Source organism: Pholis gunnellus, assembly GCF_910591455.1.
Source record: "Pholis gunnellus genome assembly, chromosome: 14".
NCBI classification, from domain to species: Eukaryota; Metazoa; Chordata; class Actinopteri; order Perciformes; family Pholidae; genus Pholis; species Pholis gunnellus.
Genome location: NC_136541.1, coordinates 24219811 through 24243418, shown reverse-complemented (window position 1 = coordinate 24243418; position 23608 = coordinate 24219811). Strand labels below are relative to the sequence as shown.

Sequence of the window (23608 nt, the reverse complement as noted above, 5' to 3'; positions counted from 1 at the left end):
AAAGTCTTCAATCTTGATTTAAAGGAGCTGAGGGTCTCAGCAGACCTGCAGCTTTCTGGGACTTTGTTCCAGATATGTGAAGCAGAACAACTTTTTCTGTACAGTGCTTTATAAACCAACAACAGGATTTTAAAGTCAATTCTTTGTTGGACAAGAAGTCAGTGCAAAGACCTCAGAACTGGAGTGATGTGATCCACTTTCTTGGTCTTAGTGAGGACTCGAGCTGCAGCTTTCTGATTGACGTTTTACAGAGACCTGTAAACACACCGTTACAGTCGTCAAGCCTACCGAAGATAAATGCATGGAGACGTTTTTCCAAGTCCTGTTGAGACATAAGTCCTCTCATCCTTGATGTATTCTTCAGGTGATTGTACGCTGATGTTGTAATTGTCTTGATATGGCTGTTCAGGTTGAGGTCTGAATCCAGAACTACACCTAGATTTCTGGCTTGGTTTGTGGTTTTTAACATCAGTGATTGAAGCTGAGCGCTGAATTGCAATTGTTCGTCCTTGGTACCAAAAACAATTACTTCTGTTTTACTTTGTTTAATTGAAGAAAATTCTGGCACATCCAGTTGATTTGTTCAATGCATTTACCCAACTCTTGTATGGGATTATAGTCCCCTGGTGATATAGTTATGTAGATGTGTGTGTCGTCTGCATAGTTATAACATACTTTGTTGTTTTCCATAATCTGAGCTGGTGGAAGCATGTAGATGTTGAACAGAAGAGGCCCCAGTATTGAACCTTGGGGAACACCACATGTCATTTTAGTCAGCTCTGATGTGTAATTAGCTACAGACACAAAGTATTTTCGGTCCTTCAAGTAGGATTCAAACCAGTTAAGTGCTGTGCCAGAGTCCCACCCAGAGTTTTAGTCTTTCTAGTCGTATGTCATGGTCGACCGTGTCGAATGCTGCACTGAGATCCAGTAATACTAAGACTGAAATTGGATGTCGTTGAAAACCTTAAGAAGAGCAGTTTCAGTACTGTGGTGCTGTCTGACTTATCTTACATAACTGATCATTTGTGTAAACATGGGACAGAGTTCATGATTTGTTAAATGTTACAAAGGTAGTGGTTAGTAAACAAGACATGATTTGAAGATATGACAGTTAATGTTTTCCTAAAAAATGTTTGAAGTGATAATTTGTACAAAAATACAACCGGTGTGATTTTGAACAAAATACAAAATCATTGTTATTAATTATTGTGAGGAATAATTAACATTGACATGTGATCAGACGGTCTCTTCACATATATTATTATTATTAATAGGTATCTGTGCAACTTTGTTATTCAGGAAGTTTGTATCAAACAAGTAGCCCTTCGTACTACTCAGTACCCTTGAAGTAGCTCTCAGTTTCAAAAAGGTTGGTGACCCCTGATGTAGACTAATGGCACAGCAACACAATGGTTTTGTCGAATTAACTAATTTCCTTCAAAATGACGACCAAGTCAGATGTCATAGGTCATCGCCTATCCGGGCGATCTCGTCCAGCAGGAAGTCAACATCCTCTTGCTGCGTGGCGGGATTGGAGAACACACCTCTGAAGAAATTGACTTTGTCTCCCAAAGGCTGATAGCCAATCATGACAGAGCCCTTCTCCATCATCCTGCCTTTGATCCGAGGAGCCACCTGCAGAGACATGAAGAGTAAGAACCTCTTTTCTCTGCTCGGTCAGTCTCCTTCAAAGTCTTTTCACCCATTTCCCTGACCGTTACTGAAGGAGTCCAGAGGAACCAGTGATGTTCTGTACTAACCTGATGGAGTATAGCGTCTCTGTCAGGTCCAGGTGGCAGGCCTCTCAGACTTGGAGGTATGTACCAGAAACACACGTTGCTGTGCTCCGGCTGTGTGAGAGTCGGAGGACAAATATGCTCAGTAATAATTGATTGGGGATTTAAATGAATAAGGAAACACTGAACTAAAAACTATTGCTAAATAACAATAGTGCCGAGTAATATTCTGTACATCGTTAGTTCAAGTGTTTGGCTGTCTTAGACATCTACAGTAGTTTCCAACAAGGCTAAATCAGGTTGAAAAGTGAAAGTTTTTAGATGTCTATGATACATAGAACTGTTATTTTAAAGTTGCAATGTGTAGTGCCAAGCCACATACTCCAAACAAATAGGGGGCAGGATTTTACCTCTACTAATTCGGCCATGTAATATATATTAACCGTTGTAACTTCTTCGTCCTCTCATGTTGGACTGAGGACAGACTGGAACCTACAGTGACTCACTATCGCCTCCCTGGGTACGTGTGGTATTAAAAGACAGGACTGGCCATCTAGGATCTGGCCAGATCTCACACATTGCTCCTTTAAGAAAATTACAATGATAAAACGTAGTCGTTGAAATGCTGTTTAAAACAGCCTAGACATCAAATTTATCCCGGTTTGAAATCCAATGTCTAGATGTCTTTTGAGATAAAAGAAATACAAATTTGAACATGTCACACAAAAGGTAAAGGTAAATTACCACGTGACTACCAGCCTTACTTTATTTTTCAAGACCAGTTCAAAGTCTGTCCTCCTCTGCAGCTGATCATACAGATACTCAGCATTCTCTAAGCATTTGTTCACCTGAGATCCGAAGCCCTCGGAGCCCTGAGAGAGAGTGAGTGACAGAGACAGAGAGTTAAACAGTCTTATCTTATCACCAAGTCTTACAAAGGGGGTAATTTCCTCTCGCTCATCTGATCAACATTTGTATGAGCTGCGAACTTGTGATTTTTAAGAAAGTCTTGTTCACTTGTGTTGAGTCTTTATGCTGACACAGATTTTCTGCAGGGCCACATTAATCCCCTCACCTGCCTGTCCCTCTAACAAGGAGTGCACTTCACCTTGAAAATGTCTCTGTGGGTAATTCTTTCTGCTGGAATGCTTGCCCTTCAAAAGAAGAGGATGTTTACTTATCTGTTAACTTCTCTAACAATGAGAGGGTAGCCTACATTTGATTAATATCTGTTCAAGGTGCAATTGAGCACCAGTCATAGACTGTAAGAAATGGACGTTGTCCATTGGTATGTGGACTATCGCTTTAAAGCCTTGTGTTCAGCATTGTGGTTGTCACCATTTTGGTTTCTGGCCACCGCCGTCTTGGATTTTTGGGAACCAGAAGTGACACAACAGGGTGGAGCTAAGTACAACCGAATGCTGAATAAGACCTTTTTTAGGCGACCACAATGTTACGGTTAACTTTCATTAATTGAAAACACACTGTGAAAGTTGTATGACTAAAACATGGACAACTCCCAGACCAGACAACACCGTGGTAGTGACCTGTCAATCACAAGGCAGCCACTCCCTAAAACATACCCCGCTTTATGGTCTATTTTATTTTATTATTTATTTATAAATGATTATCATGCTTGCTCAAAACTTGAAACTAGCAAGTGAGACCATAAACTCATGTTTACTGAGGTAATAATCTCTATAAACAGATTCTGCATCTACATGCATCATTGAACGGGAATGGGACAAGATTTTGGCATCGGAAGCGTTCTGGTCTGTAGTCTGAGGCTTTGGTTGAATGCAGCTAAACAGTGCATGTGGGGAGCAAAAGAGGCAAAACGCATGGGTGAAAATGTAATCTTGGAACCCACCGACTACTGTCTGACAATGATTTAGCTGTTTATTGTTTTAATTTTAGTTTGTAAACTGGCAACTGGCTAGTAACTTCCCCGACTAGGCCGCAAGCGTATCGGACATGTTTTTCACTTGCATGTCTCACACAACAAATGTCTCATAACTAACCGGCTCTGTGCTGGCACACGTCTCAGCTCCATCTCACAGGCATAACCGCGACTTGAAACATTAATCTAGGCTTCTAGTACATTTTTTCGCATGTAAACCTGAGGTAGATGCCCAACAAAAAGGCAAGGAACAACTGTGTCTCTGGTGTGGACTCTGCACCTGCCAGGAGATGTCAGCCTGGACTGGTGGTGGTGAAAAAAAACATTTTAAAGAAAATAAGAAGAGCTGATTAATTTGGCCATCACTGAAACCAACCTCAGCGTCACTTGAATCTTCATCCTTCTGATAACAATTCAACCTGCTTAAGCCCTTTTCCACATTGCATAGAACTGAACCAGGATGGAGAAATGCAGCGAGCCATCAAAATCCCAAATAGGTTTGTTACATCATGACATCAGTGAGACCTTAGTCACCTATTCGGTCTGTAAATGAGTTTGTGTGAAGGCAGATAAAGACAGAACATGAGAGGATTTAGTGAAGAACCCTTTGAAGGAAAGTCCCCAACATTAACAGAAGATTAGATTCAGTCTGGTTGGAAGCACAGCAAGTGAAGAGAAAAGAATATGAACCTTATCACACTGGGTTTACACTGATGCGCTACATGAATACCTTTGCCTTCCACATGAGCCAAAGTTTAAAGACATCAACATGTCGGCCACACTGGATGCTCTTATCCCCAGTATCATAGCTCACATCGTAGTTTTTGTCTGTCTGGAAAAGGTACTCAGCCCCGAAGTCATTACACTCCTGTAGGAGACCCTGGGGAGGAGAGAGGCATTAGACAGTCATACAAGATACAGCCGGAGATCATATATGGACAACCTTTAAGCCGGGCTCAGACTACAGGAGTTCAATTCATTTTGAAAATTGGGTTGCATCATCACACACATAAGAAGAATCTTCACAGATGCCCTTCTCTCTAATCTCAAAAATGCACACGCTAAAAGATTTGAAAATAATGGGGCATCACACAATTATCGTGCCAGAGGGAGCAATACACCACCTCACGTGATCTCTCTCACGTGATCTCTCTCACGTGATCTCATGGGGGAAGCTGATGTAAACAAAACGGAGACTGACGCTGTGCTACAACTTGCTGTAGTGATGCTTTGCGGTTAAAAAAATGAAAGCAAAAGGCTAAACATGTCCGGATGAGAAAATGGTTTGGAAGACGTGGTCCACACAGGTTTTCCATTCTTCAGTGAGAACTGGAGATCTGATTCTAACTGTCAGTTGTATTATCTGTCAACAGCACCATGCCTCGAGGGCAACAAAAAACCCACAAAACTGTGATTTTGAACCACGATGTGGGTTGCGCTGCCCCGGCCCTATAGGGTTGTAGATTAAACACTTGGAATATATAAGGGTTGTTGTTAGCACCCTTAGAAAGTGGAAAGGTTCTAGATTGAACCTCCAGAGAGGGTATTGGGTGGAACCTTTCACAGATGGTTATAGGTATATACTGTATAGGATAGGATTTAGACCTTTTCCTAAACTTAACCAAGTAATTTTACTGCGTGAACCTTACCAGGTTGTTTCCTGAGAACACAGAAGTTTATTCTAAAAAGACAGCGTAACAAGCGGAAATTGTCACATGTAAAATTGACATAAGAGTAGCATGTTGCGCGTCATAGTTTGGAGCATAGGGCCACTGATCAAGGTGCCTTTTTGACGAGTTGAGAGTCAGAACGTGTTATAAGTTTCATGGCAATCCATCTAATAGTTATTGAGAGTTCAAGGAATGGCCCAGCCGAGACACAGACGGAAATTGTCATCCCTGAAGCTTGCAGCCATGCTAGCATGGCTAAAAACATTCAGTGAATAACATCCAACGGTAGTTTTTTGTGATGCACACTTGAATTGAAGATGAGAGGATAATGTCTTACTCTCTTCTTGACCAGTATGACAGAGCACTGCAGTGGGACGCCCATCATCTTGTGAGGATTCCATGTTACAGACCAGGCTCTGGAAAACAAGTACACGTTTAAAAATCGGAATACTCACAAACGGATTGAGATACAGTTATACAACCCTTTACACACATTGTGGTTGGGTTGTTAGTGGATGCAGTTACCTGTCAATGCCCTCTAGTTTGATCTTGTGCCTGTCTGACATCAGCAGGCCTCCCCCCCACGCTGCCTGGAGGGACGGAGTAAAAATCAAAAATAGATTACTCATAAAACATTCTGATTTATTATACTTTCTGGCTGTGTAAGGACTCGCAGGTATGTGTCTGTGTGTGTGAGACACTGGTTTGATGATCCTCGCCTCCTACTGAACCGGAGGAACCAATGCAGCTTGGTAGAGCCAGGCTTACTCTGGAGGAGCGACAGCTAAGCCTGCGGGAGGGTAGGTGCATCTACTGCTCCCAGTTGGGTCACTTCCTGTCTACATGCCCAGTAAAAGACAACGCTTGCCAGTGAGAAGGAGATTGAGTCAGCCGTACTATGATCTTCCGATTACTCCTCTCATCCCCTCATTCCCCTCCAACTCATCACTCCTTCACAGACATTCTCTCACCCAGCTCTGGTGGATTCCGGGAGGGACTAGAGTTTTATGGATTGGACACTCTACAGCAATTCATAGTGGAGGTGGACTCTTCGAATGTGGGGCATCAGGGCTGTTCTCCCCCAGTGGTCCCTGTCCAACAATAAGGTCCATCCATGTGCCTTTCTACCCCGGAAATTAAATACCATGTGGCCACAGGGAGCTGCTTGACTGTCAGTGTGTGTGTGTGTGTGTGTGTGTGTGTGTGTGTGTGTGAGAGTGAGTGAGTGAGTGTGTGTGAGAGAGAGTGTGAGAGAGACTAAAAAAACATAAATAATATAATAATAATAATAATAATAATAATAAATAGCATCACAAAAATTAAACATACAATAATATTAATAAACAATAATGTTAATATACAATAACATTTATATAACATCTAGATTGATTATTCATTTTATATATAAAATGAATAATCAATCTAGATGTTATATAAATGTTATTGTATATTAATGTTATTGTGTATTAATATTATTGTTTATTAATATTATTGTATGTTTAATTTTTGTGATGCTTTGGCAAAACCATTTCTAAATGTTCATGCCAATAAAGCAAATTGAATTGAAAAAAAATTGAATTGAATTGAATTGAATAGAGAGAGAGAGAGAGAGAGAGAGAGAGAGAGAGAGAGAGAGAGAGAGAGAGAGAGAGAGAGAGAGAGACCTTACATCAACGTGCATCCACAGTGTGTGTCTATGGCAGATGTCAGCTATGGCATTGAGAGGATCGAAGGCTCCGTACACCGTTGTGCCCGCTGTCGCATTCACATAGAATGGAACCAAACCCTGGAGAGAGAGAACTGAGGCTGGTCTCATCAAACGGTATGTACGTGTTGATGTTCCAGCATCAACTCTGACTGTATCATATTAACACATCTCAATTCAATTCAGAGATGAGGTTTTGATGATGAATCAGAAATCTTAAGATAACTTCTTAGTACTCATAAAAGCTATGCATACATGAATATGTTTTCTGACAGTTTGTTGCCTTAACTTCATACCTTTTCTTCTGCAGTAAAAATGGAAGACTCAAGTTCAGCAGGAATCATTTTCCCACTTAAAAGACCAAAAGTAGACCAAAGTTAGATAAACAGCAATTATTAATAGTGTATATGAAGCATACACAAACCCCTGAGACCAGCCTGCCTTGCACTCTGAAATACTTTAAAACGGCATTTTCTATGCACAATAGACAGGAAGAATTCTTTGAAAAGAAAAATAGTACAATATATTTTAAATGTAAGCCTATACTACGTGTAGTATGCTGTAAACATGTAGTACAAGCTACAGTATGTTAACTAGCCCACTGCATGGACAGATTTACCCCAAAGACGCACACACAGATACATACAAAGCTGCAACAGGTGAGCAAACATTTCCATTGTTGTGCATCACATTGACTGCTAACAACCAATTTGTGTACTTTGAACTTACCCACCTTTCATCACATTTCACCATGAACACATTCTCACTGCCCATCCCCAGCACCGCTGCAGATTTCTTTACTGAGTAGTGACTCTGAAATGAGGGAAAAATCCAGCCATTCATCTTCATTTGTCTCAATTCAAAGCAACTGCAAACAGGTCGACTTTTCATTTAGCTGATAGGAGTGGCTGCATTGTTTGGTTCTAAAATGACATTCCCAGGTGCACATGTCAAGAGTGAAATGCTGTCTTTTGTTTGGAGATAATAGCTTGGTGTGTTCGGTGCTACGAGCCATCTGTGGGCCCAACTCAATGAGATGTTTTATGAAACTTTTTTTCCTGAAACCATCCATATAAATGCATCGCATGAGTACTAAAGGTGTGTGTAGGGTGTGGCCAGAATTTAAATGTAAAACATTTTTAAAAAATGAACTAAGATTATCAACAGATGAAGAGCCTACAGTGTTGATATTATGTATTGTGTTGCATAGATATCTACTAAAATGAGCATGCTAACCAGCTAGCCACGGCGTGTCATGTCCACCTGTACCTCGAGAAACCCGCGAGTGGTATTCTTTTTGATAGTAAGTGGGTAGATCCACTATTGTATCCCTAAGTAGTAGTAGGTTGCAGTGCTCTCCTTGCATGATCGCTATGGCACATTTGCAACTCTTAATTGAGATAAGAAGGAAGCGAGATTGGTTCACTCGTTAGCTACTTCCATCTTCGGCTCCAGAAAAAACTGTGTTTAATTCAGAATGTTATGGATTACGACTTTTCTTTAAAAACGGGTGCAGTCTGATGAGGTATATGATATGAGTATATCGCCTTCGCTTTGCAGCCATTTCTCATGGAGAAGGAGGCTTGGCTGGGTAAACAGGGAAAAAGCGGCCTCAATGTCCGTTTATATGAAAATCGTGTTTCATCCACATGATATCTTTTGCTAACTATCCTTAGCATAGCTAGCCGTTTATTTGTCACTGCTGCTGTGCAGCAGAATGTTGACCTACCTCAGATGAGAAAAAAAGTAGCTGGCAAACAATAAATATCCTAGTAGAATTATGATTATTTATTAATTAATAAAGTGGTGCAGAAATGAGTCCTATAACCTGGACATTTTTTTATTGTTTTAAATATTGTTTTGTGCTATAAAATAAAATATATCAGTAGATACCCCTCTTGAGAATTGTGAAGCTTTTAAGTGTCTTGAAAAGGGCAGGTTTCTAACAAGTGGCCGAATCAGACTTCAAAATATCATCCTGACGAATCGTCTCCTTCACTCCTGGGACCGGTCTACTTCCTGTTCCCAGAGTCAGAACTAAACACGGAGAAGCAGCGTTCAGTTTCTCTGCTCCACATCTCTGGAACAAAGAAAGCTCCTTTAAATCAAGATTGAAGACTTTTCTGTTTGCTGCTGCCTTTAATTGAACCACATTCAAGGATATTAATCAATGTCCTGCATTTCTGCCTTTTACTACTGTATTCTATTTCTTACACTGCTTTTTAATGTTTTAATGACTGCTTTTAATGTTTCTTAATTGTTTGTAAATCTCCTTTTTTTTGCCTTGTGTTTTGATGCTTTTAATGGTTTTATGTGAAGCACTTTGAATTACCTTGTTGTTGAAATGTGCGATAAAAATAAACTTGCCTTGCCTTCACAGCCTTGTTAGCTTTTAACTTCGGACAATTGCATTCGCGCTTCAAAAATCATGAAAGTGTTCATTTGTTAAGATTACCATGCTCAAAAAAAGTGTAAGAATTATACTTTGCTCCTGATTTTATTTAGAGGCACAATGGTGACTGGATCCGCCCACTTACTGTAAAAAAGAATGCTTCTTGAAAGTGAGCAGTTTAACAGCTTTGTGAGCGGTTTATCGGCTTTGCGAGCAGGAGGGCAATGATAGTAGTTGCGCTCTTGGAGACGACAGTTCCCCGCTCTCCCTTGGATTCTACCCTTGCTCAAAGCATGGTTTTCTTCGTTGCAGGCGACAATATTGCTCACGCGAGCAGAGATATTCTGCCCACTGGATGTACAGATCGGGTTGCGAGTGACACGTATTGTTGTCCCAGTGTAGCGTAATTAAGCTGATAAATTATGATAATATATTATTGGATTTGTGCATAGTCTCGCATACTCGATACTTGATCCAGCATTTTAGGCTGTATCAGAGGCTGGTTCTGGTATCAGTAATGGGAACAACTTTACTCAAACTTAGTTCATATTTCATTGCTTAATGACCTTCAATAGAAGGTTATTGGGAGGTTGCATTTGATCACTCTTCAATCCGCACACCCCTTAAACCCACAAAGTGTAATAGCCTGTGAAATGTGATTACTTGTTCTGAAGTGAAGAGGGCCAGCTGAGGCAGGACTCCCATCCCCCTGGTCTTCACCTCCGGGTAGAAGTGATATCTGGCCACCAGGATGCTGTACAGGTTGGATATTGTGCCCCCTTCAGGAAATGGTAAATGGTTAATGGACTTGTATAGCGATTTTCTAGTCTTCTGACCACTTAAAGCTCTTTAACGCTACATGTCATCATTCACCCATTCACACACATTCACACACTGATGCTCCTATGCAAGGTGCCACGTGCCCATCAGGACTCTAACTAACATTAATAGCCATTCATACACCGCAGCGTGATTACAGGAGCAATATGGTGTCTCGACATGGACTAGCGGAGCCGGAAATCCTCTGATTGAAGGACGACCCTGCTCTACCACTGAGCAACAGTCGCCCAAACAGAATGCACTGTTTATGGACAAGTATTTGTGCTGTGCATCTGTTCATTTGTTTGTTGTTTTGTCACAGCTCCATACCATATCCTAATACTAAAAAGTATACACTATGAACTATATGTTGATGCTGTACAATCATTTGTAACTTCCTCCGTTTACACACTGACAATAATAATAATAGTTAAACTGTTGCTTGGATTGAACTTTACCTGCATTTTTGAGAAATAAAGGCTCCTCGACCTTTTGTATCTAGAGATGTTCAGTGTCTCTTTAAACGTCATCCATCCATTTCTGTCGTACCTTCCTTGCATGTATTACCTGGACAGAAGATTCCATCTCCCACATCGTCAGACCATCCCACAATGCTTTGCATCTTCCTCAGCAGAAACTCCTCCATCAGGACAAAAACAGGAGACACTTCATACGTAAACCTGGTAAAAGGATATTTTTATTGTATTATACTGTAAAGAAAAAGTATTCACATTATACTTCTTGCAAACATATCGTGTTTAGATTTCTTAATTTTAGAGATATTAAGTTGTATTGGTAAAGGCACTTCTTTAAAAATGTTCGACAGTCGAGGATTACTTTGTGTAGTCAACACTTTCAACAGCGTACCTCCGTATATAATTAGGTAGTATAAAGAGTGCACCTTGGCTGAGGTGCATCCAGTTTTAAACCAAGCAGCAACCTCTGGTGCTGAAAAATGAAGCCAACGCTCAAGTGTCAAAAACTGCAATTCCACAAATGGCTATTTAAGGTTGGCTCCACAAACAAGGCCAATCCCCATCCACCCACATGTCAAAATTCCCAACTTTACAGCAGAAATAAACATGTTTCCAGCCTGGTACAAAAAACGGTTTTGGGCTCTATATCCACTTTACGGGGGTGAAGTTTTATAAAACTCACCCGTTTCATTTATATAAAGGCTTAAAGTTAGGCATAATAAGAGCCGCTTTGAGTGACAGGTGGGTGCCGTCTTGGATCACCAGCTGTTAGCTGTCTCAGCTCCACCTCTTTGACCCTTTTTGGAATAGCAGGGGGTTACTTTGGGCTTCTCAAAAGCTCTTAAGAAATCTATGGGTGATGTCACAGAGACCAGGGTTTATAATCCGTATAACTAAACCAACTAACGGCAGGACAGCAACAAATAAAAGAAGTGGAGCAGTAACTTTATGAAGTGTAGAGAGCCAGAGTAAAGGAGTACAATTTAACAGCTTATTGATTCATCCACACACTTGTGTCACAGCGTAGGATAGTCCATTGTTATTGCCAGCTGAGTGACAGCTGTTTTTGGCTCGTTTTCTGTTACTAGTGTAGCATTAAAGCATGGTGGAATTAACAGCTTGTTAGCTAACTAGCGGACAGTCTAACGGTTCCTCTGCCTCACTCCCCATCACTCTGGAGAAGGACAAGCTAACTAACCAGCCATCCGTCTTGGAGCTGCTTCCTTTCTCAAACAGGCGAGCTGAGACCACACTTTACGTCCTTCACTGACGTGTGTTGTCATCATAACGACTAACAACAATTGCCATTTTCTTTTTTACCGGTCAAATGACCACAGGTAACAGTTCAATGTCCATTCTACTTCTATTCTATTTCTATGTTCAGAACAAGTTCTTCAAAAGTAAAAAATATTGAATACTTTCCACCACTGATGAAGAGATCTTACATGTTCGTGTTGGCTGTAGAGGTTAACCACTCGCCTGCTACACCAACCACATCCAGACCTGAAGACAGCTGGTTCAAGAAACGGGGATGGCCTGTAAAAACACAGGACAGTACCTGAATCTTTCTACGAGTTGTTATTTTCTTTGGCTTTACATGGCAGAGATGAAATGAGACTGCCATAAATATTACTGTCTGGTGTTAGTAGTGCTGTTTAAAAAGTTTTGAATCATTTTCTGGATTGAATGTGATGTAGTTTGTGTGAAAAATGCTGTGGGATGTGGTTAATGCTGTATAAGTGAGCATACAGCTGCTTTAGCTGTGTGTCATGCTGTTGTCATGTCCAGGCGGCAACTTCCAAGCAGTAATGCTGAAGTGCCTTAAACCTGCATTATTTCAAATGGCTATCGGGGGGGCAATCAAAATGTATCCAAATAGTCAGTCGGGTGGCTCCAGCTCATTAGAAAATGCAGCCCTTACACGTACACAACAAATGTAACATATTACTGTGTGACTAAAAATCCCTTCAATCCTGATAATAGTCCATAACACACTTAGTGGTTTGGCTCCTCAGTACATTTCTGACTTGCTCACTGCTCATACATTGAATAGACATCTAAGGTCATCAGGCCCAGGTCATCTTCTAGCTGTACCCAGTATTAGATCCGTGTTCGGTGAGGGTGCAGTTCAGTTACCGTGTTCCTGCTCTCTGGAACAAGCTGTCTGATGACTTGAGGTCCATCACAACTGTGCCCACATTTCATAAGCCGACTTAAAACGTTCCTGTTCTCCCAGGCTTTTATCTATTATTATGAATTTAAATGAAAAACACCAAGAAAATATCCATTGCCATACTGATTGACAGGTTGCTACCACGGCCTTGTCCGGTCTGGGAGTTGCAAGTGTTGTTCGTCTTATGACTCTAAGACGAACAACACAGTGTGCTTTCAGTTCATGGAACCAGAAACCATTGTGACTGTGTCCACTTCTTATCTACCGTCTATGGCAGGGGTGTCAAACATCCGGCCCGCTATGTCATTTTATGTGGCCCGCGAATCCGCCGGCAAAAAAAAAAGAAATTTAAAAGTCGGACTTGATACAATTTACAAATATCCTCTGCTCTCTGTATCGCGCACGGCGGAGCTCCTCCCCGATCCGCGCGCGCAAACCTCCACCAGCGTATGTTGCAGCAGCAGCAACCCCCCGAAGGAGCAGCACCCCCCCCCCCCCCCCCCCCCCCCCCCCCCCCTCCGCCGCGGACAACCGGCCCTTTGGGGGCAACCATGATGCTGATGCGGCCCCAGAGCGACAATGAGTTTGACACCCCTGGTCTATGGGCATGTCTTATCTACATGTAAAGCACTTAAATGGGATGCAAATGAAATGCATTTCATTCATTTTCACCCCTACATCAATTACTCTGGATAGAGCAATAAACTGTGAATAATGATCAACACACACACACCTGTACGGACACCATACTTAAGTGTGTCTTTACAGTCCACCAGTATCTGCTCCAGAGTTTCTGGTTGGTCGGGCAAGTCCAGAGTGAAGCACTCCTCCTTTAGCTGGTGAGGATGGTGGAAGTCCAGGACCTAAAACACAGTATTATTCCATTATGTCTTTTCCTGTGTCTCATATTTAATAATGTACACATAAATACAATATGCATCTAGTGGAACCTCTTCAAAATGTTTATGGCTCTTCTGGACTGTATCCAAAATACAAGAGCCCGCTACATCCCCACCAGCTGGCATCAGAATAAAGTGTGGTTGTAGTTGTACTAATTCATTTAGAAATGTATATTATTCTCGATTAAATTTACTATACGAGATTAGGAGCATTCCAATTGCATCTCAGTGGCTGTCAACATGGCACCGGCATTGCTAATGTTGCTAACAGCACTAACAACGGCAACAGTGGTGGCAGAGCTAACAGTGTACAACACACACACACACACAGGGAGAGTGACTTCGTTCTCCGCTCCACGGTATCTTTACGTAGATAATAGTTATTTGCTGCTGTATCAACGCTCAGAGTATCGATTTGTACCTATATTGCACCTTTAATGTATGACCTTAAAAAAAACGTCATTATCATTGTTTAACAATTTAAGGTCAGTGGCAGGATAGTAAAGTGCTTGGCTCAAGAGACTGCTGTATGAGGATGGCCTCATGCTCGTAATGTCAAGTTCCGCCTGTGTGGGAAAACAACGATACTGCACACATGCCCAAAGCCGTTTGGCAATGATAGCAGATCACACAACGTTGATGCCATGTGTCAAGTACAACACAGCACACTTGAAAGCTTTTCCAGTTCGAAGATCTGAGCTGGATGATTATCTTTTGATCATCATCGAGTATTGATTGGCAGTTTGGCTTTTGCAGGACAACATGGCAAAATTAGGACTGCGAAATGGAGCACACATTGCTACCTAAACTGATACAATCACAGAATTGGGGAGTATGAGAGCAAGATGAGAAGAATTTCTTTGGTCGTAAGTAAGCTCAGAATAGCCTATACAATCTCCATGACGATGCTGGCAAAGTAACACAACTTTTATATACTGTACATATCGGCACATCTGTAAGCATCGTTTCTATATCCTTGATATATATTTGAATGCTTTCTGCTCTGTCCTAGCAGAGCTTCTGCTCATTTCAAAGATCTCATAAGATCCTGTGAAATTCTCTGACCGTGAAAATGCATTGGATCTTAAAATCTAAATCTGTTCTCTCTTTTGGTGGAGAGTTAATAAAAACTCATACTTGTACAATCTTTGTGATCTTGGACATAGCACTGATGGAATATACATGTGTGTATCAGGTTTGGAAGTACTTTGTCTCATTATGAAAATATCTCTTCATTTGTATGCTTTATTATTTATGTGCGTATTATTCCCTGTCCTGCAGATGGACTGGAAGGGTTTGAGAGTCACTGAGCAGAGTGATGAGATACTGTACAGGATTCAAACATAACAGTGCTTCACTATGTTATAGAAACAGTTGAGTACCTTGGAGCTCCGCTGACTTGACTTGCTGATATAACCTAACAGGATGTTAACCAGCTCCTGCAGAAACCCTCTGGTCATCTCCTCACCACCTGGAGCTGGGAGCAGGTCTGGGCGCACACACACACACACACACACACACACACACACACACACACACACACACACACACACACACACACAAAAACAGACATATTCTGAATATCTATTTCAACTGACAGTTGTCTTATTAAGAAGAAATGAGTATATTTTAATACATTTCTAGACACAGGTGGTTGAATGATGACGTGCGTACCTGTGCACACACAGTTTGCCAAATCAATATGTTATGTCAAGCTATGGGGATTAACCACCAAACATGGTGAATGCAACCTAAACATATTGATTTTCCAGATCTGTGTGCGATAAGTGAGGTGTGAATACATTAGCAAGTGGCGCAATATTTAGTGGCCAAATATATATACAAGTATTTGGTGGAGAAACCTAGTGTGTAACGTTACACCAGCAAAAAATTACGAGATACAAGTCATTAGATCCAGCATTCACTGGGGCGGTTTGCAGCCGAGTGTGAAGCGGCGGGGATGAGAGTTAGCACCTCCAAATCTGAGGCCATGGTGCTCTGCCGGAAACCGGTGGATTGCTCGCTCCAGGTGGGGACGGAGTGCCTACCTCAAGTGAAGGAGTTCAAGTATCTCGGTGTCTTGTTCACGAGTGAGGGTAAGATGGAGCGGGAGATCGACAGGCGGATCGGTGCGGCTGCAGCAGTAAAGCAGGCGCTGCACCGGACCGTCTTGGTGAAGAGAGAGCTGAGCCGGAAGGCAAAGCTCTCAATTTACTGGTCGGTCTACGTTCCTACCCTCACCTATGGTCACGAACTCTGGGTCGTGACCGAAAGGACAAGGTCGCGTGTACAAGCGGCCGAAATGACTTTCCTCCGTAGGGTGGCCGGGCTCAGCCTTAGAGATAGGGTAAGGAGCTCGGACATCAGGAGGGAACTTGGAGTCGAGCCGCTACTCCTTCGCATCGAAAGGAGTCAGCTGAGGTGGTTAGGGTTAGGGAACGTTCTAATTAGGATGCCTTCTGGACGCCTCCCACTGGAGGTTTTCCAGGCACGTCCAACTGGGAGGAGACCCCGGGGAAGACCCAGAACACGCTGGAGGGATTATATCTCCCAGCTGGCCTGGGAACGCCTCGGGATCCCCCAGTATGAGCTGGAACATGTTGCGGGCGAGAGGGAAGTCTGGGTCAGCCTGCTTGGCCTGCTGCCACCGCGACCCGACCCCGGATAAACAGAGGAAAATGGATGGATGGAAGTCATTAGATGCTTCCAATTACTTTACCTGTGGTCATGTACGGGAAAACTGAGTTTTAAGTTTATTTAGTTTTAAAATGGGCGTCACAGACACAAGCATGTGCCTGTGTTTCAGTTTTATGAGTGATCATTTTAACTGGCAACTTTCAGCCGTATGGGTCCGTGGTTGCTCGTAGGTGTCCTGGTGAAGGCCTTCAATCAATTTTAAATACACATACTGATCTGTGTTTATTACATGGCAATAAAATGAAGTAGGCCTACAACGGACATTCCCATTCAAATCAACATAGCAGGATGGTCAGAGCAGCAGCCATCTTCCTGTGTACCGTTGCCATTGCGGCTGATGTAGCAGGTTAACTTCAGTATAACTATACAGACTTATGGAAGTCGCGTAGTCACTCAGGTGAGGTTTTACAGTTACTATTAAAATAAGCATTTCACTTTTGTGTTTTATTTTTTATGTCATTGCACTGAAATCAAGAAGAAAAATACGACTCGAATCGCTGCTGTGAAGAGAAAATATGATTGTGATCCTGTCGCAATTCTTTAGAGCTTGAGTCCACTGTTGGAATAACGATTCCGCCAACCCAACAAGCAACAACCGTTTTATTTTTCAATGACGTTGGCTGTAAAAGGGTCTATTTAGCCATCAGATACAAAGCTGGCCTGGCAGGACATAATACATTTTACTTACACATACTGCTGACACAGACAAAACTAAAGCAGATTTTTACCATTTGGATTCCAATAAATTCACTGTGACGTTGTCACACTTTCTCCTAGAAATCATATAATTCTAATTTCCTATATGTTTTATAAGCAATGTAATACCACCCAGATTTAAAGTAGTATATTACTGACATCTTCAACTTCATACTATGTGGAAACTACAGGTTGATCACCTATTGACAGATGTATTTATTTGAATATGGATTTTCAGTGTCACTGAAGGAGCATTTAGTTTAGTGATCCTCTGATTTGATCCAAAATAACATAATTGCTGGAAGACAGGAATGTCCAGAATCAATTCGCAGCTGGATTGGTTAGGTTAAGATGAACTTACACCCTTCACCCAGCCAAAGAACATGACGGAAGCCCCCAAATTCCTGACTCGCAGCAGGACCAAACCTGGCGTAACTCTGGACAACCCAAGCTCTCACCTTTGCTGTAGATGCGGCTGAAGTCAGCAGGTGTCTGTCGTCTGTCTTTTACTGCTGCTGAATCCTGCTCTTTGTCCCTCCCAGCTGTCTTGCCAATGTTTCTGTCTGAAAGCACAAAGCAGACAGCCGTGTCAGCAAACGAGCTGCTGAAGTCTGTGGGAACCTTCATATCTGATCTGTAGGGGTGCAACGGATCACAAACCTCACGGTTCGGTTCGGATCACGGTTCTTGAGTCACGGTTCGGATCATTTTTCGGATCAACAAAGAAAAGGGGAGGAGTCAAATATAATTTTGCTTTCCATTTATTAATTAAAGAACTTCAAGAACACTTACAGAAAAGAACTTTGAGTTATAGTCTTACATAAAAACAAAAATGTTGAAGATGTCCAATTTGAAACAAAATGAAATAAATAAATACAAATAAAACATTCAAGAATATTCAATTCTGTTAAGTTTAAGTGCAACATGAGGTATGTTGATACCCTCATCTGATCAATATTGAAAGAAAGAAACAGCCAGTGAGCTAGCTTCCACTGTTTCAACTGAACTGAACTGCTAGGCAACAATTTGGGTCAATGTTTACTTCCTGTCAGGTTAAGTCATTCAAAGACACTGCAAAAATGTTTACCATTACTGTGAAATTATTTTCAAAAAGATGAGAATATCTCCACTGTCTGGGGACAGGGTCAACCTTTCTGTGGTGACTGGGATATTACTATTGGGCCTGTCTAGCTTCACTCTGCTGCTTCTGTCAGCACCTGCACCAGGTGTGTCTGTGTGACTCACAGAGGGGGCGTGTCTACAGCACCGGACTATGAATCTCCACTCCGCCGTGGTGAAAGCGGTCACAGTCTTTTCCTTTTCATAGAGGCCTGGAACAAGCTTCATACTGAAGTGGGTGCGTGAGGGGATTTCACAGCGTGGCTCCTTTGTTTTCCACAACGGATGTCCCCCGTCGCTGACAGACGGGATGGTGGCGCTTCATATGTGTGGACATGGCCGATGTATTGTCGTTATCGTATGTATTTCTCTTTAAACAACGCCTACATACTGTAACGGTTTTGTCCACCTCTCTCATCCATCATTATAAGTTACAGGGAAGACAAAATGCTCCCAAACTTGCGACTTAAATGATGCGGGGGGCTTCTCAAGTTCTCAAGTACTTGAAAAGGAACAGCAGCAGTAACACTTTATTACACACTATGATGATTAAACTGTAGAAAAAAGAAAAAAAATACTCAATTGAGGGGTGATCCGAACGTGATCCGTTAAACCACTAATATGTATTGAGGCAGATCATACTCCTCCATCCATCCATCCATTTTCCTCCACTTATCCGGGGTCGGGTCGCGGTGGCAGCAGGCCAAGCAAGCTGACCCAGACTTCCCTCTCCGCCACAACATTTTCTAGCTCATTCTGGGGATTCCCGAGGCGTTCCCAGGCCAGCTGGGAGATGTAATCCCTCCAACGTGTTCTGGGTCTTCCCCGGGGTCTCCGACCAGATGGGCGTGTTCGAAAAACCTCCAGTGGGAGGCGCCCAGGAGGCATCCTGATTAGATGCCCGAACCACCTCAGCTGACTCAAAGTTCCCTCCTGATGTCCAAGCTCCATACCCTATCTCTAAGGCTGAGACCGACCACCCTTAGGAGGAAACTCATTTTGGCCGCTTGTAGCCACAACCTTATCCTTTCGGTCACGACTGAAGGGTTTGGCCAATCACTGAGCTGATCGATTGGCTGAGAAATATGAAACATGATACTTTTGAGAGACTCAGCAGGAACAAAGGATCTTCGAATTGCAGAAGATCCTCAGACCTCCTCCGTACCATGGGGCCGATACACCAATCTGTTGTGTGGTGCGAACTTCATGGAATATTATGTTTGTTTTACTGTCGATGGTGTAATTCAGTTTGCAATTGTTTTGGCTTCTGTTAAATATTAAATACTTTTGATTTTAACCTGAACCATTTGATTCCGGCCCTGCTTGCTGATGGAAGAAAGAGAGCAAGGGGGGGGGGGGGGGGGGGCTGCTTCTCCTCCTCTGTGGTCTTCTTCTCCTCTGTTTGAGAAACTTTTGAACACAACACGACCCAGAGTTCGTGACCATAAGTGAGGGTCAGAACGTAGACCGACCCGTAAGTAGACAGTTGCAGCGCCTGCTTTACTGCTGCAGCCGCACCGATCCGCCTGTCGATCTCCCGCTCCATCTTACCCTCACTCATGAACAAGACCCCGAGATACTCCTTCGCTTGCGGTAGGCACTCCGTCCCCACCTGGAGGGAGCAATCCACCGGTTTCCGGCAGAGCACCATGGCCTCAGATTTGGAGGTGCTAACTCTCATCCCTGCCGATTTATACTCGGCTGAAAAGTTGATCATAGATCTCCGGCCTAACGTGTTCTGGTACCAGGTACACTTATGATCATCATACTCCTGTTGCTTTTGAATGCTATACGGATAAACTGACTTGAGTCTGTCTTCTTTGAGCAACCTATTATGTTCCTATACAACTACACTGCATGCCCAATTACGTTTATATATATTTTCTCAGTTTGCGGTTGTAGTTTGAAACACGTGGTAACCTTCAAACCCGAGCGAGCCTCATTTGGGGTTCAGAGCGAGACAGTTTAGCGAAGAGAGTGTCGTAGAATGCACTTTTCAGAAACGAATATAAAGAATCCTACACACATGCTATATACTAGATTAATCAGCAACATCTGGGCAACACTACCATGTAAGTCATTGTACACATTGTACACACTCCAAACACAATTATACACAACTAATACAAGCAACTAGAAGATGTACCACAATATCACGTATTTGTCGCCATGACTTGGCAAACTACCACTCCTGAGAAAGCTACGAACAAAGAAGCTAATGGCTACACGGCCGAGCAATACATCGCAGAGCATGAGAATTTGACACAGAATCCAGAGATATCTTCAGAATTTCTCTCCGTAAAACCAGTACAGAGCTGTGAGCAAACAAACGCCAGAACAACAAACCGCTTCACCGAAAAAAAATTCCATATTAGTTACAGACCTACGGTCTTTTTGGTATGGGTATGAAATGTTCAAGCAGAGACCTAAAAATAGGGCTAGAGTTTAAAGTAAACGGATAGAAAACAAAACAAAAATGCTTTAAAACTACCCAATATGGTTTTGGTGACAAACTGGTTATGTTTTAGGCAACATCGTTTTTGTGTTCCAGTACCCATACTACCATACTATTTAGTATGCCAGAAAAATATTTAGTATGTCCTAATACGTAGATTGTATGTCAAATGCAGTATGCCGAAAATACCAGAATGTTCTGCATCCCGTCGCATTTTGCAGTATTAAAGCCAGCATGCTTTTTTGTTGTTCTGCTTTTTTATTAACCTCCATCTGTCCATCCATTCATCTATGCATCTATACATCCATCCATCCATGTAGCTATATATTCATATATCCATCCATCCATCCATCCATCCATGTAGCTATCTATTCATCCATCCATCCATGTAGCTATCTATTCATCCATCCATGTAGCTATCTATTCATCCATCCATCCATCCATGTAGCTATATATTCATATATCCATCCATCCATCCATGCAGCTATCTATTCATCCATCCATCCATGTAGCTATCTATTCATCCATCCATCCATCCATGTAGCTATATATTCATATATCCATCCATCCATCCATGCAGCTATCTATTCATCCATCCATCCATGTAGCTATCTATTCATCCATCCATGTAGCTATCTATTCATCCATCCATCCATCCATGTAGCTATATATTCATCCATCCATGTAGCTATCTATTTATCAATTCATCCATCCATCCATCCATGTAGCTATCATTCATCCATCCATCCATGTAGCGATATATTCATCTATCCATCCATCCATCCATGTAGCTATCTATTCATCCATCCATGTAGCTATTTATTCATCCATCCATCCATGTAGCTATCTATTCATCTATCTATCCATGTAGCTATCTATTCATCCATGTAGCTATCTATTCATCCATCCATGTAGCTATCTATTCATCTATCTATCCATGTAGCTATCTATTCATCCATCCATGTAGCTATCTATTCATCTATCTATCCATGTAGCTATCTATTCATCCATGTAGCTATCTATTCATCCATCCATGTAGCTATATATTCATCCATCCATCCATCCATGTTGCTATCTATCTATTCATCCATCCATCCATGTAGCTATATATTCATTCATCCATCCATGTAGCTATCTACTGTATTCATCCATCCATCCTGCCATGTCTATCCATCCACCTGTCTATCCATCCATCCATTTATCTTTTAAACATGTTTAAACACTGCTTACTGTAATATAGACTGCAGTAAATACATTGAAAAGTTGTTTTTATAACTGTACAATTAGAGCCAAAAAAGGCTTTAAAGTTCACATTTAGTGCCATCAAACTGCTCTTACCTGACAGCTGTGCGATATCCATGTCGATACAAACCAATGGCAGTTGGTCGAAGTGTTTCAGAGCAATGTAGTTCAGTCTCACTGTAACTGTTCTGATGTGAGAGTCAAATGAGAGGATATCTGTGACTGTAGTCCATCCAACCAGAGACTCACACACAGTGTGCTGTTACAGAGCAGCAGGTAAAGGGAGGTGTGGTCTGCAGCCAGCTGCTGTTTGCTGTTTGTTTTGTCACTGCATAGCAGAATGTAAGGAACACCCACATGAGGCCTAATGTAACATAAAAACAATAAAGAACACATTTTCTCATTTCTCTCTTGACGTTGTTTTATTTGACTAGGCTTTGAAGTATCCCTCCCTGAGTTTTCTGCGCGGGATGCTCTCCTGGTCGCAGGGAGGATGGGACAAAGGGTGCATGTCGCTTTCTCCTTTCTGCCATTTTGAATTTAATCCAATAAATAAATGATCAAGATGTGCACAGACTGTTCAGCCCCCCGTTAGCGTCACAGTAAACACACAGATGGCTAACGTAAACTATAGCCCAGCGCCTCGCGCAAAAATATTCTAAGATAGATGTGCTATTTTGACCGGCTCTCCGAGTTTCCGCAGTTTGGTTTGATTGTGTGTATTCTTGTTTATTATTAACAGATGATATGTGATGATAAAGTCTTGACAGAATCTTTGGCGCTTGGACTCTACAGGGAGATTTGTAATGGAGGGGCGTCTGCCCTGAGCAGCAGAAGATACAGTACTGATGAGGCTAATAGAATGATGAGCTGATGAAGATGATGGATCTGATGAAGATTGGGTGGAGATGGGGAGGTGGAGGGGTGTGGAACAGCCGCATGAATGTATTGAAGGTAGAGAGACAATCATTTTTAAAAAGAGACAGCAGCAAGATGATAGGCAAACGATGTAATTGTGCTGTTGTGCTATTGGATAGAAGAGACCAGGGCCCTATTCAGTTATCACAAACATGAACCACTCGCAACACAGCGCGAGGCTGCATCCAGTCTGTGAGACAGTCGAGCATGTGGTGTTCAATGTATGGCTCGAGAAGGTCTTTAAATAAATGATTCCTTGTCGGCAGAATCGATAGCGCTCGTACAGGAAGTCAACATGATGTGATAACGGATCTTGGCGATCTCGAAGAACTTTCTCCCTATAAAACGCTAATCTAACTAATATCGTCCTTCATCAATGGATCTCTGAGGAAGGGAGCCGACATGTTTTTCCAGGGGAGTGGCAAGCTAATCCAGCTAACTTAAGTTAGCCTGCGCTGGAGCAGGTTCAAGCTTATGGATGAGTCAAACGTTTGTGATGTTGTCATGAGGTGAAAATACAAATGTGGACAATAATAAGGAAGTCTTTGAACGGACGACACGCCCCCTCAAAATATCTCATCAGTCCGATCGGCTGCAGAGTCCAATCACATGACTGATGAGAGTTTTTTCAACATGTAAACAGTGAAGACGGATCAGATTAAACTCAAGTTTATATTTGATTAGGTTTAAATATATGTTCATTATAGA

The 23608-nt window shown here is 42.1% G+C and overlaps 1 protein-coding gene across 1 annotated transcript; it reads right to left on the bottom strand.

The window, feature by feature from the left end:
- Window positions 1-1464: 1464 nt before the first annotated feature.
- On the bottom strand, window positions 1465-17793 carry gad3 (glutamate decarboxylase 3; the record flags this gene model as incomplete). The annotated part of the gene is made up of 15 exons (XM_079173657.1): window positions 1465-1638; window positions 1764-1853; window positions 2504-2611; window positions 4370-4519; window positions 5647-5725; window positions 5835-5899; window positions 6979-7095; window positions 7311-7365; window positions 7748-7827; window positions 10070-10185; window positions 10793-10905; window positions 12147-12237; window positions 13608-13737; window positions 15156-15262; window positions 17625-17793. The coding sequence occupies 15 exons, from the start codon at window positions 17791-17793 to the stop codon at window positions 1465-1467; spliced, it is 1644 nt and encodes a 547-aa protein (XP_079029783.1).
- Between the last annotated feature and the right edge of the window lie 5815 nt (window positions 17794-23608).